Source organism: Leopardus geoffroyi, chromosome B3, assembly GCF_018350155.1.
Source record: "Leopardus geoffroyi isolate Oge1 chromosome B3, O.geoffroyi_Oge1_pat1.0, whole genome shotgun sequence".
Taxonomy (NCBI): Eukaryota; Metazoa; Chordata; class Mammalia; order Carnivora; family Felidae; genus Leopardus; species Leopardus geoffroyi.
Window position 1 is genome coordinate 136,704,334 of NC_059337.1, and position 16,333 is coordinate 136,720,666.

Genomic DNA, 16,333 nt, shown 5'->3' on the forward strand with positions numbered 1-16,333 from the left:
CTAGAGCGTGTTGGATTCAGATGTGGTTCTGTTGGCTCCATCAGTGTTTCTGTGTCTGTTGTTTCTAAAGCTTTACAGTCAATTCTTGGCCTCCTTGGCAAGAAGAGGCAATAAATAGTTAACTCATATCAAGATATCCCAAATATCATCGCAGCCTTCCTTCCAAACAGAAAAAGTCATTAATTTGAACTCTGTTTGCTCTCTTTGTTTTCCTATATTTCAGCCAGCTTTGACATGTAGTCCAAAGAAGGAGCAAACATGAAGGGCTACAGAAAAGCAAAGAGCGTTTGGGAATGGTTAAGAATTTGACTGTAATCACGTAGGGTCCACAGTGGGTTGCATCTTCTAAGCAAACGTCAGTAGTCTGGTGGGCATTGTGTGTCCTCAGGAACCGAAAAACCCAGCTTATAACCCAGACCCTAGTTCATGGGCACCAGTTCATGGTGAAGTTGTCACAGCACTTGGATTTCCTGCCTCAGGTGTCATTTCTCACGTTTCCTTGGATGCACTGTTTTTAAGAAAGAGAATTTGAAAAGGTGGCCAGCCAATAGTCCACCTCATCCTAAAACACAGTCTTCTGCAGTGTTACCAGAATGCTGATCACAACACTTTGTGTCTCAGCTCAGATAATAAATAAATAAATAAATAAATAAATAAATAAATAAATAAAATAAAGAATGTGGCTTGTTAGAAAAAATGAAATTGGCCAGGGATGATTATTGTAGTAGATTCATAGCATGTGGATCGCTGAGAACTGGCAAAGATCTTGGAAAGTTGTAGTGGAAAACCTGTCCTTTTCTGTACAAGGAGACTCTCTGAGGAAGTCATGTGCCCGGTCCTACAGATAGGCAGTAGCAGTGCCAGAACCACTGCCCTGATTCTAGTCCTTCCTCTCCCACTGCTCCACACAAAATCAACTCCTAAGACAAGGCGTTCAGATCTTTTATTCACCCCAGTCATTTCCTGAGATTTCCAACTGCTCTCTACCTCCTAGGACAGAGCTGTGTACCTTGAAAGGGGTCTGTAAAAATCTGCTGAATGAACATGAGTATATTTGGAAAGGGTCATGGGAAGACCCTTTCCAGGTAGCAGGAAGAATAAGATCCTGGTTATAACAAGAACGTTTAAGAAGGTTTCTAGGGAAACTGGTAAACCTTTTGATTGTTTGGAACCAGGAAAATTGCTACATATAGATGAAGGAAAACATTGACCTGGAGACTATAGACTTTTATAGGGTAGGTATATAAGAAGCCATATAAAGTCTATAGGGGGGATATATAAGAAACTAAGTCCACAGAGTGGGTGTGTATGATATATAGGTTGTAGTGTGTGTGTGTGTGTGTGTGTGTGTGTGTGTGTGTGTTGCCTCCTTTATTCATCCTATGTCAGACTGTTCCCCAGGCTACCTGGGGGGAGATTGGTTTCATATTAATACATTTGTTATCAGAACAAGAGGAAAGCACCTGACAATTATGGTAATATGTCTTTAAAATGTTTCTAAGATATGTAGTACTGTCACAGTTTTATATCTGTATAGCATCCCACCTCCCACAGACACACAGATCTGGAAGCTGGAAGGAGGCCTGTGTTCTCAGAGGAAGACACAGGCTTCCCCAGACCTTCTTGCATCTGTCAGCTGGAGTAAAGGGAGGCTCCTAGTCCTTCCAAACTCAGAGCCTTACCACTGCTGATTGCCTTGAACCACCAGGTCTAACCTCATCGAGCACTTTGTCTCATGCATGTGAGTCCCTGCAGGAAGGCCCAGGTTGCCCTTCTAATTTCCAGAAGGCTCTGCACATCTCCTGTTCTGAACCTTTGTCCCAACTTACGCTAACTACTGAAATCCTTCCCTCATCCTTCATGAGCAAAATCTCATATATGCTCTCTCCTCTGATGGCTCCCTTCACGCCCTAGTCCAGAGGAAACCCAGCTCTGCCTGAGGACACAGTTTTCCTCACTGCCTTGTGCCCTTGGGCTTGGGTCAGGGGTAAGCACCTTCCTTGTTCATCACTATTCCTTTCAGACCATTCCCACTTCTGAAAACACCCAGCTCTGAACTTCATATTACTGACCCCTGATTTTTTTTTTTTAATCTGGTGACAGTTTCACTCCTGGTTCTTTTTTCACTCTTTTCTAAACTGTTTCTGCCTTAATTCTTAGTGATTCCAATATTAGAGTAGATGACTCTTCTGAGGCTCTGGCTTCTTAGTTCCTTGAATTTGTCTGCCCTAGTGACTGGTTTTTAACCTCCACCCCAGTTCAGCTATTCATTCCCATGGTCACGTCACAGACCTTGTTTTTGCCAAAAAGTGCAGCCTTTCCATGTCATTCTCATGTCTCCTGTTCTCTGATTTCTATTTCCCTCCCTCTGGACGACGCTGTGTCAGTCCTACTGTCTTTCATGTCCCTCCCATACTTCACGTCTCCTCTCCTCTTCCTTACTCAGGTCAATCAGTGTAACCCTCCCCGGTGCTGCATCCTCCCTGGCCTTTGCTTTTTCAGGCTTGCTTGGCTAAACACAACCTTGTCAGATCCACCTTTCCACCTACCAGCATCTGTAGGTACAGTAGGTACAGATAGGTATTGGATGAGTGTGACTGGAGAAAAACACATACCAATAGTGGCTGGTCTCATTTCAGATTCATGACTCCAGACCTCAACTGGCTCTTTAAACTACCTGGCAATCATACCATATTTCTGTGGCCCACTCACATTTCCATTCTCCTAAGCGACTGTGTCCTGGCTACTTGTGTTTCCAAACTTTCGATTACTCTTCCTGTTTGACAGAATCAGAAGAAATGTCCACAGCCTCCTGCTACCTCCTCTGCCTGCCTTCCAATGTCTGCACTTGTACACCTGGCCTTTCTGGCTTGGGCTATAGGTGAACTATCTGGTTACTGTTTAAAGGCAGCCTTTCCACATGTGGACAAGATTCCACTTCTCTCACCTACTCAAGGACATAGGCCTAGAAATTCTCCTTTCTTTCTCCCTCCTTAGTCTTTTCTTCCTAAGGTATTCTTCACGTGAGCATATGAACATAATCTTATTTTTCTCTCATACAAAAAAAGCTCTTGATCCCAGTTCTCCCAATTATTATCTCATTTTGCTCCTCCCCTTTTAGCAAAATGTTTGTTTTTTTTTTTTTTTTAATTTTAACGTTTATTTATTTTTGAGAAGAGAGAGACAGAGCATGAGCAGGGGAGGAGGGAGAAAGAGGGAGACATGGAATCTGAAACAGGCTCCAGGCTCCGAGCTGTCAGCACAGAGCCCAATGTGGGGCTCGAACTCATGGACCGCGAGATCGTGACCTGAGCCGAAGTCGGACGCTTAACTGACTGAGCCACCCAGGCGCCCCTAGCAAAATGTTTTAAAGAGTTGCCTATATAATCATTATCTCCAGTTTTCTCCCATTCTTTTCTCTTTTATTTTTGAGGTTTATTTATTTATTTTTGAGAGAGAGGGCACCAGTGGGAAAGGGGTAGAGAGAGAGAGAATCCCAAGCAGGCTCCACACTCTGCACGGAGCCCAATGTAGGGCTCAATCTCATGACCCTGGGATCATGACCTGAACTGAAATCAAGAGTTGGACGCTTAACTGACTGAGCCACCTAGATACCCCTCACTCTTTTTTTTCTAAAGAATTAATCATTCCTATGAAGTTTCATCCCCAGTGGTTCACCCAAACATCACTTGACAAGGTCACCAGTGGTAAGTTCTAAGCTCTTACCCGCCTCTCCCCGTTTTACTTGGCTTCTCTGATACCATACTCTCTTTATTTTTTGCTTATTCAGTGGTCAGTCCTTGTCAAACTCTTTTGTTGATTCTTCCTTATCTCCCTAATAAGGGAGTGCCCTACAGTCTCAGTCCTCTGTTTACACCCAGTCTTCTGGGTGATCTCATCTAGTTTTATGATTTTACATATTGTCTGTATGCTGAGACAACTCCTTCAGTTGCCAGTTGCTGGAAGAATGCTGTGTAACAAGCATAAAATCTCTGCAACATCTAGCGATAAGTAATGGGTACTTATTTAATTGGACAGTCTATTGGTTACTGTGGATTGGCTAATCTAGGCTGAGCTGAGCTGGGTGGCCAACCTCCTCCTGGGAGTCTTGGAGCTCAGGAGTATACTCTCATGATGATGGCAGAGGCACAAGACAGCAAGCCTAATTGCACAGGTGCTTTTCAAGCCTTTGGTCATGCTATGCCTGCAAACATTTCATTAGCCAAAACAAATCACCTGGCCAAACCCCGAATCAGGAGGGAAATATACCCTGCCTCTTATGAGGGAGGAACTTGTAAGTCACATGACAAAGGACATAGATTCAGGGAGGAGTGAAGAATTGGAGCCATATCTATCAAGTATTACACGGGATGTACTCATAATAAAAAATTATCTGTTGGTTATCTGAAATTAAATTTTAACTGGGCATCTTCTATTTTGTCTGGGCACCTTAATCCACCTTCAGAATATACCCAGAATTTGGTCCCTTCTTATCATCTCCCCTTCTTCCACTTGGCCCTGAGCCACCAACACCTCTCACCTGGGTCAGTGGTGGTAGCTTCCTAACTGATCCCCTACCTTCTACCCTTATTGTCTTCATATCTTCTCAACACAGCAGGTGGAGCAAGCCTTTAAAACATGAGATTATACCATTCCTCTGATTATAACCCTCCAGTGGCTCCCCATTTCCTCCATAGTAAAAGCTTAGGTCCTTTATATTCCTGAAGTGCTGTGTGGTCTTGATTCTCATTAGCTCTCTGACTTCATTTTGTGCTTCTGTCACCACATTGCTTCTACCCAGCTGCAGTGACTGCCTGCCATTTCTTTTTTTAAAATTTATATTCAAGTTTGTTAACATACAGTATAGTCTTGGCTTCAGGAGTAAAACCCAGTGATTCGTGTCTTACATATGACACCCAGTGCTCATCCTGAAGAGTGTCCTCCTTAATGCCCATCACGCATTTAACCCATCCCCCCACAGGAAGCCTCAGTTTGTTCTCTGTATGTAAGAGTCTCTTATGGTTTTCCTCCTCTGTTTTTATCTTATTTTTCCTTCGCTTCTCCTATGCTCACCTGTTGAGTTTCTCAAATTCCACATATGAGTGAAATCATATGGTGTCTTTCTCTGACTTATTTCGCTTAGCCTAACACCCTCCAGTTCCATCCATGTTCTGCAAATCCTCCTGCCATTTCTTGAGCCCTCCCCACATAGATTCACCTGAGGGTCTTTACAACTGGCTGTTCCCTCAGCCTGAAACAGCCTTCCCCACATGTCTGCCCAGCTCACTTTCTCACTTCTTTTGATCCTTTGATCAAACACCAGGCTCCCGATGAGGCCTGGACCACACCCCACCTTTCCACCCCTGTCTGGCATCTTGGAATCCCTTCTTCTCTGGTTCTCTTCTACAGAGAATTACTCTTCTAACTTAAAATTTACTTTTATGTGTATTAATTATTGTCTGTTTCTCCCCGCTAAAATGAAAGTTCCCAAAGGCAAGGATTCTTGCCTGGTTTGTTTACTGATTGTATATCAAGTGCCTAACAGCTTTGGCAAATGTTTGATGCTTGAACGGATGGTTATGCCATTTTCTACACATCACTATAAAAACTGGATAAAAATATAAAGGGGCACCTGGGTGGCTCACTGGGCTAAGCGTCCAACTTTAGCTCAGATCATGATCTTGCAGCTTGTGAGTTCGAGCCCTGCATCAGGCTCTGTGATGACAGCTCAAAGCCTGGAGCCTGCTTTGGATTCTGTGTCTCCCCCTCTCTCTCTCTCTGCCCCTCCCTGCTCATGCTCTGTGCCTCTCTCCTTCAAAAATAAACATTAAAACAATTTTTTTAAACTGAATAAAATATTTTAAGCTAAGTGTATAGGTCTATTCAAATATTTGTTGTATGTCTTAAACTGTATACAAATGGAAGGTTTTGTAAAATGATTTAAGATTGAGCAAAAATTGCCTGGCTTATGAAATCTTTGTACACTAGCAATTATTAACAACTACCTTACAGTAAAGAAATTACATTTCTTTAAAATTAGAGATACACCAAAGATTTCAATAAGCACAGAAAAACTCTAAAAGTCTCAGTGGTCTTTCAAAGAATTCTCGAAAATGAACTTTAAGCTTTCTTGTTCTATATTATTGGTAGGATTATTGTGCTGTGGTAGCAGGCATACGTAAAACAGAGGCAGATGAGGGTGAAGAGAGGTGATTGTGTATGTATGTATGTATGTATGTATTTATTTATTTAATTTATTTATTATTTTTTGATTGTGCACGTGTTTCACTAGAGGCTTGGGGACAATACCTAAGAGAAAAGTAATAACCTAATCTCTAATATCTTAGCGACTAAGGTAATTTAAAACAGGTAGTCATTTTGTGCATAATTACTCAAGAGGGTGCAGGAAACACTGTAACAATTATATTTATTTATTTTTTAATCAAGAAATTACTAATCTGGCAATCATATCTATTCAGAAAGACCTCTGAGAGTCAAAAAGCGGATGTTCTAGCATCAGTGCTTGAAAACTTTCCTCCCAGGATCTCACCCAGGATCAATTTTACTTTCATTCCCTACAAGTTTAGTGATCATCTAATAATAGACTCGCATCTGCATACCTCAGATGTACATATGGATGAGTGTATGGTGACTTACCCTGGACAAGAGAAAAATTGACAGTATAAAAAGAATGGGACCGAATCACCGTGAAGCTTGAGAACTTGAAGCCATGTAGGAGGGGCGCCCCCAGGTGATAGCATGGAACATTCATGGAAGCCTATAGGGTAACGCCAGGCTGCTCACTCTTCAGTATATAGTGTTGCTTTAAGGTGGCAGAGACTTTTGTAAAGAATTTTAGGGGGTTTGCTATGATAAACTATCAAGTTTTAAAGGATCATCTTTACCTAGAATAATGTGGAACAGCTTGTTTCCCATTACTGATAGATTGAGAAGACAATAGTATACGCAGAAGATATTTCCTGTTAGATACGTTTGTCAAGCAGAAGGAGCACATGATATGGTCTGTTTCTTGCGCAACGAATAAAATGGAAAACCTGAGTTAATCCTGTTTATTCCAAGTTAGATACAATCTCTGCTCTGCAATACTTACAGCTTGGCAAAGGTTATGGACAAGTATACAGAGAATTCCATTATAGTGTGTTAAGTTTGGGAAAGGTTAAGGACAGGGTGTTCAGGGATTACGTAAGAGGATCACATGACCCATATTTTGGCTTGTATTTTTGGGGGGAAGGGGGTGTCTTGGAGGAAGAATTGTCTGTATAATTGAGATGTAGTTAGTGAGTAGGATACTGCCAGGACGAAGTGGAATGGTGGAATGAACTGTAACCGTCTTTAGGTAGTGAATGAAAAGAAATTGAGTGCTGGAAAGGCTAAGTAACCTGCTTGAGGATATGCGGGAGGGGCATGCTTGGAGCTTTAACTCTGTAATTGCTGTGTTGTTAATCTCTGGGAGGCATATCCACAGATGCAGAGGGTAATGTGGAAGCAACTCTCCGGGGAATTTTGAAACCAGTGTGTATATAAAATTCTGTTAAAGTAATTAACAGGGCCAGAACATACAGAATGATTCGAATGGGTGTATTAGGCAAGAGGGAAAAGATATGGAAAAGGTTCTTGACCTTGCTTTTACTCAATATCCTGAGCTTTAAATAATGTTTCTGTTTGTAGATCCCTCTACTAAAGGACTTTCCACTTTGGAAATGCCACGAGAATCCTCATCTGCCCCAACATTAGAAGCAGGGGTGCCAGAAACAAGTAGCCATTCCTCAATATCAAGTAAGATTCCCTTTGGTGATCGCTTCAACTATACATTGATTTTGGAGCAATAACTACTGCATTGTTTTCAATTTTCACACTCCTGGTATTGGCGGGGTTTTTTCTTTATACATGTTGTGTTAGCTTCCTGGGTGACAGACACTCTGCTGTAAGATCTCAGAGATCCTGAGGCATGGGCTCAGTTTCGTCAATATCTCAAGTGTTTGCTAAATCACTACGGTTACTGATTGGCCAAGAATCCTAATTTGTTACGGATTAATCACCAAATTTCATAATTAAATAAAATAAGAATTGTGTGTGACTAGCCTAAACCTAAGGCACGGAACTAGTTTTGGGATAAACGAAAAGCACTGTTTGTGACAGAATTTTACATTGAACACCTGTGTTCAATTTGAATCACTTCCATCATTGGCACAATGTTATCTAAATTATCATAAAATAAATGTAGCAGATATACCATGATCCTGGTGTCATGATTGAATCTAGCCCTTTTGGATCTGAAAATACAAATGGCATGAAATTCTATAGGATCTGTAGGAGGCAACTGTTTTGAAACTGCCTTCTGTGGTCGGGTCCTAGATCTGGTCCTTGAAGAGCATGAGTTCCGTTGAAGTGACAGTAAGGTGTCCACCTGGCTCAGTGGGGCCAGTGAAGGGACTCTAGCATGGGAGGCTCTCAGCGGGAATCAGAGATACAGAGGTGCACTTCCTGCCAGCCCTCATCCCACGCGCTGGCCTATTTTGTGTTCCATGTGAACGCTGCCTGAGGAGCTGGTTAATTTTTCTCTGTCTTTTAAATGAGGATGATCCTGAAAACCAAATAAAGATCCTAACTTAAATGCTGGACTGGTAGTATGGAACAACCTCGTCATCTTCATTATTCATTCATTCATGCATTCGTTCATTCACCAACTATGTATTGTCTGCCAGGTGCCGGGCCCTGTGCTTGCGACTGAGGGTCAAAGGTGAATAAATAAGAGACACCCCTTGTTCAAGGATTTTATAGTCATAGTAGTAATAATAGCCACCATTTATTTGGTACTTTTGGCTGGGCGCTGTGCCAAATGGTTACACACATTGTTATCTTACTTAACCCTTACATCAGCCTCGCATGTCAGGTATTATTGACCCCATTTTATAGACCAGGAAACAGGTTACAGAGGCTAAGTGACTCACCTAAAGTCAGGTGGCTACTAAGTGATAGAGACAGGGATTGATGCTAGGTCTGTTTGATTTGCAAGTCCGTGCTCTTTTTTGGTATAACCCACTGCCTTAGAATAACTCAAATTCACTTATAATAAAGGTTATAGAAATTCTAAGAAAGTGTTTTCAAGTGACAGTTACTTGCCCTTTTGGTAGCAGGGAAGGACAGCTGGTTCTGAGTGTAATTGCTCTTTTGTCATGAAAGTCTGTTGATAACATAATAAAACGCCCATTTTTAAGCCCACATACTAAAATCATGCAAGTGTATTCTCTCTCCTCCTAATTTACATGAGTCATCTAGAAAAAAAAAAGAAGATAGCCAATTCTAATTAGAATTCCAATTGGGTATGAATTGGGATAGGGTGGCTAAGTCAGCTTGACTTGAGTGCTAGTTAAATGTGTCGTAAAATAAGTGTATCCACTGTCTCATGATCCTAACGTCATGACTGAATCTGGCTTCTTTGGAGTTAGCATAGTGCATCATTACACTTGCACCTTCCCCCTCCTCTCCATTAAAAGCATGTATTAGATGGCTGTTGCTGGTGTGTTCTTGGAGGCGTCATGCCAGGCACCCCACACACGGAGCTAAACATTAAGGGTTTTTACTCTCAGGGAATTCTGCTGTCTTTACGAACAACTGAGAATTGGAGAAATTATGAAATCACTAGAGGTTTTAAGTCCTCTTTGAGCATGCTAATTTTTAAATTGGTTAAGCCTTCTAGAAGATATCTGCTTTTGTATTTTACCTGAAGCTGCACCATTTCCAGTGAGTCACAACATTGTAAATTCCACCAGTCAACAAGAATCAGAGATTTCCCATGTTGGTGAATTTAGCTGACATGGATTCCAAGACACAAGAATTCCCATCACACCCCTCTCTCTGGATCAGTTTGCTAGATGATCCTTCTGTAGCTAACCATGCCGTGACTACCATGAATCAAACAGCATGCTAATTACATTCAAAATGTTATAATTGATTTCACATCTCACCAAGTTGCCGTCTTGGTATGGTGATTGTGAAGCCTGGGTATAACATTTAAAGCTTTCCAGGGGCCATCCACTCATCCCGGTTTCTACCATCCCCTTCTAGGGCCTGCAGTTCAGAACTTCGGTTTCTGAAATTGTCCTCATAAGAGAGTGAATAACCACATGCTCTCAAATGTCCAGGAGTTTGGGATCATGTAGAAAAGGCACATCACTGATTCTCTGCTTTTCTCACTGGGCTGGTGGCAGAGACCGATGGGGACACTGACAGAGGAATAGGAGGGTAGGAGGCAAGTTGCTTTTTCACTCAACAGTCTACTGGCAGAAGTGTTTTTTTCATTGTTTTTCTGGTTTGGAAATGCTCATAACTTGACATTTCTTTGGTGGGGCATTTGTCAATGCTTAAATCTCAGGATAAAAATATTACCATTATTTTCTAAAACAAAAATGTGTACTGGAATACACCTGTGGAATGTGATTCGATTCACATTTCCCAAACAGTAGGCAGAGGCTCACACAGAGATTGAAACAGCATTGACTTTGGAGTCAACATGTTTTGATTTTATGACCACCCCATTTGCTACTTGGTTCCCAAGTAACATAATTTCATTTGCTTCAATTTCCCTCTCTAAAAATTGGGGTTGATATGTGTCATTTTAGTCCAAAACATACATGTATACACATATATATGGGCACCTTACGGGGATATAATGGAGCCTTAAACTATGGACGCACAGGCTCCATTTTAAAAGAAGTTAAGCTTTATATTCAAAGTAGTATTATATGCCTTAAATCCTTTCTGGAACAAGGTAGAGTGTACAAATGAAAAATTAAATGAAAATAACCACATTGTTGCAACTGTAGGTATTCTACAGACTACAGATAAATGCTCATAGGCACTGTTTCTTTCTTTACTGAGGGAAGAAAGGCACCAGGAATAGCAATGCGCCTTAGTTTTTGCCTCGGACAAGAGCATACAATTTGCTGAACAATTACAAGTTGCCAATAAAGATTCAATTAAGATTCTATATGGATTTGTAGAGCCTTTGCGTGCTGTGGAAATTTATGCCCCCTAGTAATGATGTCCTAATTTCCTCCATATAGCTCAGTATAGGCAGATGAAAAGGGGATCCCTGGGAGCTCTAACAATGAGCCAGTTAATGAAGCGACAGCTGGAGCATCAGTCTAGCGCCCCCCATAACATCAGCAACTGGGACACTGGTGGGTCAAGCCTTTTCTTCTTGTTTTACCTCTCAGATCAGCTAATGCCACTTTCTGTGTGTCCCCTCTGCTCTCTCGTGTTAAGGATTAGATGTTTCTCTTGTGTTTTGTGGTTCAAATAATTTTTTTCTTTTAAACCTACAGTAATGAATAAATAAGTCCATTTAAACTTTCCCAGTGCTCTAGAGCCACCTGTCTGTCCGTTTAGGCTGGTCCAACTCTTTCTCCTCTAAGACCCAGATTCCAGATATTAGGTTACCTATCTGGGGGTTAAACGACGTAAATGCCTATAGAAGGGAGTGGAATTATGATTTTATAATGCGGATTAACAAACAGAAACACCAGTTTACCAATATTCTCTATGTTGTAAAGTACCCCCAATAAGGGAATATTAGCACTAATACTGATACCAACAACATAGCTTAACAATGTCATGATCCGCTGGTAGGTTTGGGAATATGAGCTCTGTACTTCAGTCGGCAGGGCCACCAGGTTGGACACCCTCATGCTTATATAGTGGCGTTGCATCTAACCTCAATTTTAAAGTAAGAATTGGCTGCCATGACATGTCTATTTTAAACATGATCACTCTGCATTTTCTAAACTTTGTTACCACGTTCCGAGCACGTACTACTTGCAAGCCTGCTCTTTTGAGTGCCTGCCTTTCGTGTTTCTCTTTTCTAATCACAGGGGCCATTTGAGTTACAAGATGACATATGTGAAAGCACTTTGCAACGTGCATGCACTATGAAAGTGATACAGTTTATTATAGTGGTATGCTCTGGGGACCAACACCTGTACCAGACTATTTTCATGTCTTGGTTTAGTATTTTCTGGCCATAGTTATATGAGATTATTATTTCAATATCCTTCCTTATGGCTGGGAATTATCATGTCTACAAAACCAAAATATTGACATACTGTCATTTTTTCAAAACTATAATCATCACATACATTTTATCTTATCTCCCCCACCCCAATCCATTGTTTTTTTTTTTTTTTCCAAAAAGGAGAGCTAGATAAATTAGGCCCCCACACCATACCCAAGTCTACATTTAACCAATAGTTTCAACTCTCCTGGCCTTTATAAGGGTTCTTAACATTTTAAAGGTTTCTTGTTTTATCTTCTTTTTGGTGGTAAGTGGTAGTGAAAAATGTAATGGCCCAAAGCCAACAGGCAAGAGAGACAAGGAGAAAGATAGGATAACCAGCCTTGACAGGTGACTGGGTCTAGGTGGGGTCTTTCTGTCCACACCAGAGAGGACTGTGTTTCTCTCTTTATTTATTTACTTTGAGAGTGAGGTGGGGGTGGTGGAGGGGCAGAGAGAGGGAGAGAGAGGGAGAGAGAGAGAGGGAATCCCACAGTGCAGAGCCCAATGTGGGGCTTGAACTCACGAACTGTGAGATCATGACCTGAGCCAAAATCCAGACTCAGACGCTTAACTGACTGAGCCTCCCATGTGCCCCTCTGTTTCTCCCTCTACTGAGATGAAACTATGTGATTAACTGAGAATAGAAGCATTTGTTTGGTTAGTTCTCTGATAATTTAATGCCTCCCCCACCCCCCACTTTTGGTAGGTTGAGCTGGGGCTCTGAAGATTATTTTACCATGCTTCTGTTTTCTGTAGCAAGTACCTCAGTCTAAGCTAACCATTCCAGATTCAGACTACAACTGCAACCTAGTTTGATTGACTTAGTAGAGTTATAAAAAGGCAAAAAGATCTCAATGTCAAACCCAAATTTTAATTTAAAAAAATCTACATGATGCCAAATAACCCACTTAACTGAATGTTTCACATTCAGCCAAACTTCAGCCTTGTTCACATCACTCTGGCTTCTCACTTAATACTCACCATTGACATGCTGCCTGAATTTCTTTCACCCGTTTTCCTGGGCTTGTTCTCCATTCTCCAAGTTGGTTCTCTAGCCACCAAGTCCCACTGGAGCGTCATCTCAATACGCCTGTTTTTATTAGTGCCACAAAAAGTTTTCCCCGCATCTAAGACCACGGGAGAATCGATGAATGTAGAGTTCGGTATTAGGTGGTGTGCCACTTTATACTACATGTGTCGACTCAGTGACTCACTGGTCCCCAGAGGAACAAGTCTAATCACGTAGACACTGCGAAAGGCAGTCTAAAACCTGGGTCGTGATCGATTCGCCTCAGCATGCACCTGCTTGCTCGTTGAATACCTGCCTCTTCTCCATCCGTGCACATCCGATGGTTGCTTCTTTGTCTCATCTTTCATAGGAAACAAGTGTTCCAGAAGCACCACTCCTCCATTTCTTCCCCTGTTCCCTTCTTCCTGTTCCCCAGCCCTCAGTGAAACATCTGCCATGTCCTTGCTACCAGTTCCACATGTTTTCTGTATGACTTTTCTGGCCATTGCCTCAAATGATCACTTATATATTTACTGAGTTGCATAATACATTTATTTCATGGCTGTGACATTAGCCTTTCAGTTGTTTTTTTTTTTTTTTCATTTCATATCAAGAGATGATAGTATCTGAGCTTTCTTGGTGAGGAGGTAGAAAATCTGCACTTTTTGGGGGGCAGTTTTAGATGCTCTCCTGCTTTTAATTGCACTTCATATACCTGAATGAAAGGTTTGTAGTGAAAGCCCAGACAACCCTCCCCTAACATCTAGGATGTTTCCTGTAAATATCAATAATCAACAATAACAATGACCAAAAAAAAAAAAAAAAAAAAAAAAAAAAAAAAAAAAAAAAAAACGGCCCCAAGAAATTATTTGTTAAATTCTCTGTATTGTGAGTCGTGATAAATTGACCACACTGAAGACTGAAATGTTCTATTTATCCACAGAACAGATACAGCCCGGGAAACGCCAATGCAATGTGCCGATGTGCCTAAACCCTGACCTGGAGGGACAACCATTGAGAATGAGAGGTTAGTTGAGCTGTGGAATCTCAGACTGGATGAGCTGGAAGACATTGTGTATGTCAATCACCCGGTCCCCCAGTGGGGGCTGAAAGCTCTTCTTCAGCAGCTCCAGGGAGTAGATACACCCTTTGCTAAAATACCTCCAGGGGCTGGGAATGCATGGTACCTCATCTTTGACCATTATTGACAGAAAGTTCTTCCTTAGGGTGACTTTCTAACCGTTGGGGCCACACAAAACAAGTCTAGTCCCTCACATAATTTTTCAGACATTTGAAAAGAGCCATGCATTGCGTATTCCCTCAGTCTTCTCTAGAACACTGTCCCTGGGTCTTTTGGTATTCCTCTTAATACATGTCAGGTGTCTGTATTGTTGTGTAACTTCTCTGAACATGGTCTAGCTTATCTGTGTTCATTCTAGAATGCTGAGATCAGAGATGAATAGCTTCTTTGAAATCTGAAATTGGAAATTGCACCAAATACACACTGGGCTTTATGCTGCTCATAGGAGGAAGCTAAAGATAAATCTGTGCCAAGATCATCAGAATATGTATTTTCAAAATTCGTCTCATGGCTAGTTAATCATTACTTTCGTTCTTTTTCAATTCATAAAGCAAGGTTCACCATCATTTGTAAAACAAAACAAAACAAAACGAAACAAATAAACAAATGAACTATGACCACATCTCTTAGCTAGCTCCTTAAATCAAGCAGACTTATTATTTAGGACCATATCACTCAGAACCATACCATTCTTCTAATTTTCCTTAGGAACGAGGAGACATTTATCTTTGGCTTTTGCTAATATTCATTGGGCAATGAGTAGCAGTTTTAGCCCCTGTATGCGGTGAGACCCTTCTCACTTACGGGCCTAGGAAAAGCTTTTATGAACAGAAGTCAGGATGGTCAGACAACTCTGGTGCTTATCCACGGTCCAGTGACCAAGTTAGTAGCAGCAAAAACGGAATGAGGTCATGGGAACAAAGACAGAAAGTGAGTCTCTTTCACAGTAAACTGAAGAAGTCCATTGATGTAGCTAAGGGACTGATGGGTACATGTGTGCTTTGAGACAAACCAACACCTTTATAATATCCCCTATCTCTAAGATTCCCAAAGGGGCTTTGGTCAAAATCTCCAGCTTCGGGTTTGGTCTTTGGAGGAAGTCTTCTCTTTATTCAAGTCTCTGAGAACCTTCTAGTTCTGTTCCCAGTTCCATATAGAGTGCACTTTGGGTATTCAGTAAGGGAACCATAGTGGTACTATCCAGAAGTATTGCCCACAACTGGGGGATAATGGGATTGCCTTTAATATTACAGACTTAGTTGTAACTCAGCTCTAACAAAAAGTAGCTGAGGTCTTATAGCTTCCTTTTATGGTTCCCACCTTCTTTTTATACATTAGTCTGCTCCCATATTATTAGCAATATTCAGAAATCCATTGATTCAGCTAATGTTGCCTTATGGGAGCCAGCACCCAATATCTTTTATAGATGACTGCCATAAATATTGCATGACATATTTTGTGTTGTCACGTGAATAAGCAACTTCACAATGCTATTGTCAAAAACACTAAAAATGCTATTGTCTTGGCATTTGTGTTGGGTAATAATTGGCTTGAAACCACCCACATGACTTTGATTCCATCCCTTTTCTTGATTTGAATTGTGATTTCTATTTAATAGTAATTGGTAATAATCTTCTGAAAGCCTTGACTCAAGAGGTTTTTTTTTCCTTTCTTTTTTTTTTTTATTATGAAATTTATTGTCAAGTTGGTTTCCATACAACACCCAGTGCTCATGCCAACAGGTGCCCTCCTCAATACCCATCACCCACCCACCCCTCCCTCCCACCCCCCATAAACCCTCAGTTTGTTCTCAGTTTTTAGGAGTCTCTTATGTTTTGGCTCCCTCCCTCTCTAACCATTTTGTTTTCTTCCCCTTCCCCATGGTCTTCTGTTCAATTTCTCATTCCTAGTAAAACTGTGTATATATCACCATTTTGTTGGCTGAATTTTTCTACTTTTAGCACAGGCATTTTGGCATCTGGTAGGCATGGCTGTCAATGTCTAAGAAATGTGGAATATTGGACTTCAACCTTCTGTGTTTTGGTTACTTGAAGTGACTTTGTGCTGTTTACCTTAGTGTTTTATGATCAATCATGCCACCTTTTATCTTGGCCCAGTTCTTGCCTTTTCTATTATCCATCAGTTTATAGTTATGCTACAATCATAA

General features: G+C 41.2%; 1 protein-coding gene across 22 annotated transcripts in view; it reads left to right on the plus strand.

Moving 5' to 3' along the window:
- Nucleotides 1–16,333, plus strand: part of UNC79 (unc-79 homolog, NALCN channel complex subunit) — a 266,052-nt gene that overhangs the window by 175,249 nt on the left and 74,470 nt on the right. For 20 of the 22 annotated variants that reach the window (XM_045451926.1, XM_045451924.1, XM_045451927.1 and 17 more), the window contains 3 exons: nucleotides 7,690–7,797; nucleotides 11,088–11,204; nucleotides 14,029–14,112. In XM_045451926.1, coding sequence (XP_045307882.1) covers nucleotides 7,690–7,797; nucleotides 11,088–11,204; nucleotides 14,029–14,112 — 309 coding nt within the window. The remainder of the gene's footprint in view (nucleotides 1–7,689; nucleotides 7,798–11,087; nucleotides 11,205–14,028; nucleotides 14,113–16,333) is intronic. The other 2 variants (XM_045451912.1, XM_045451923.1) reach the window with 1 other exon arrangement.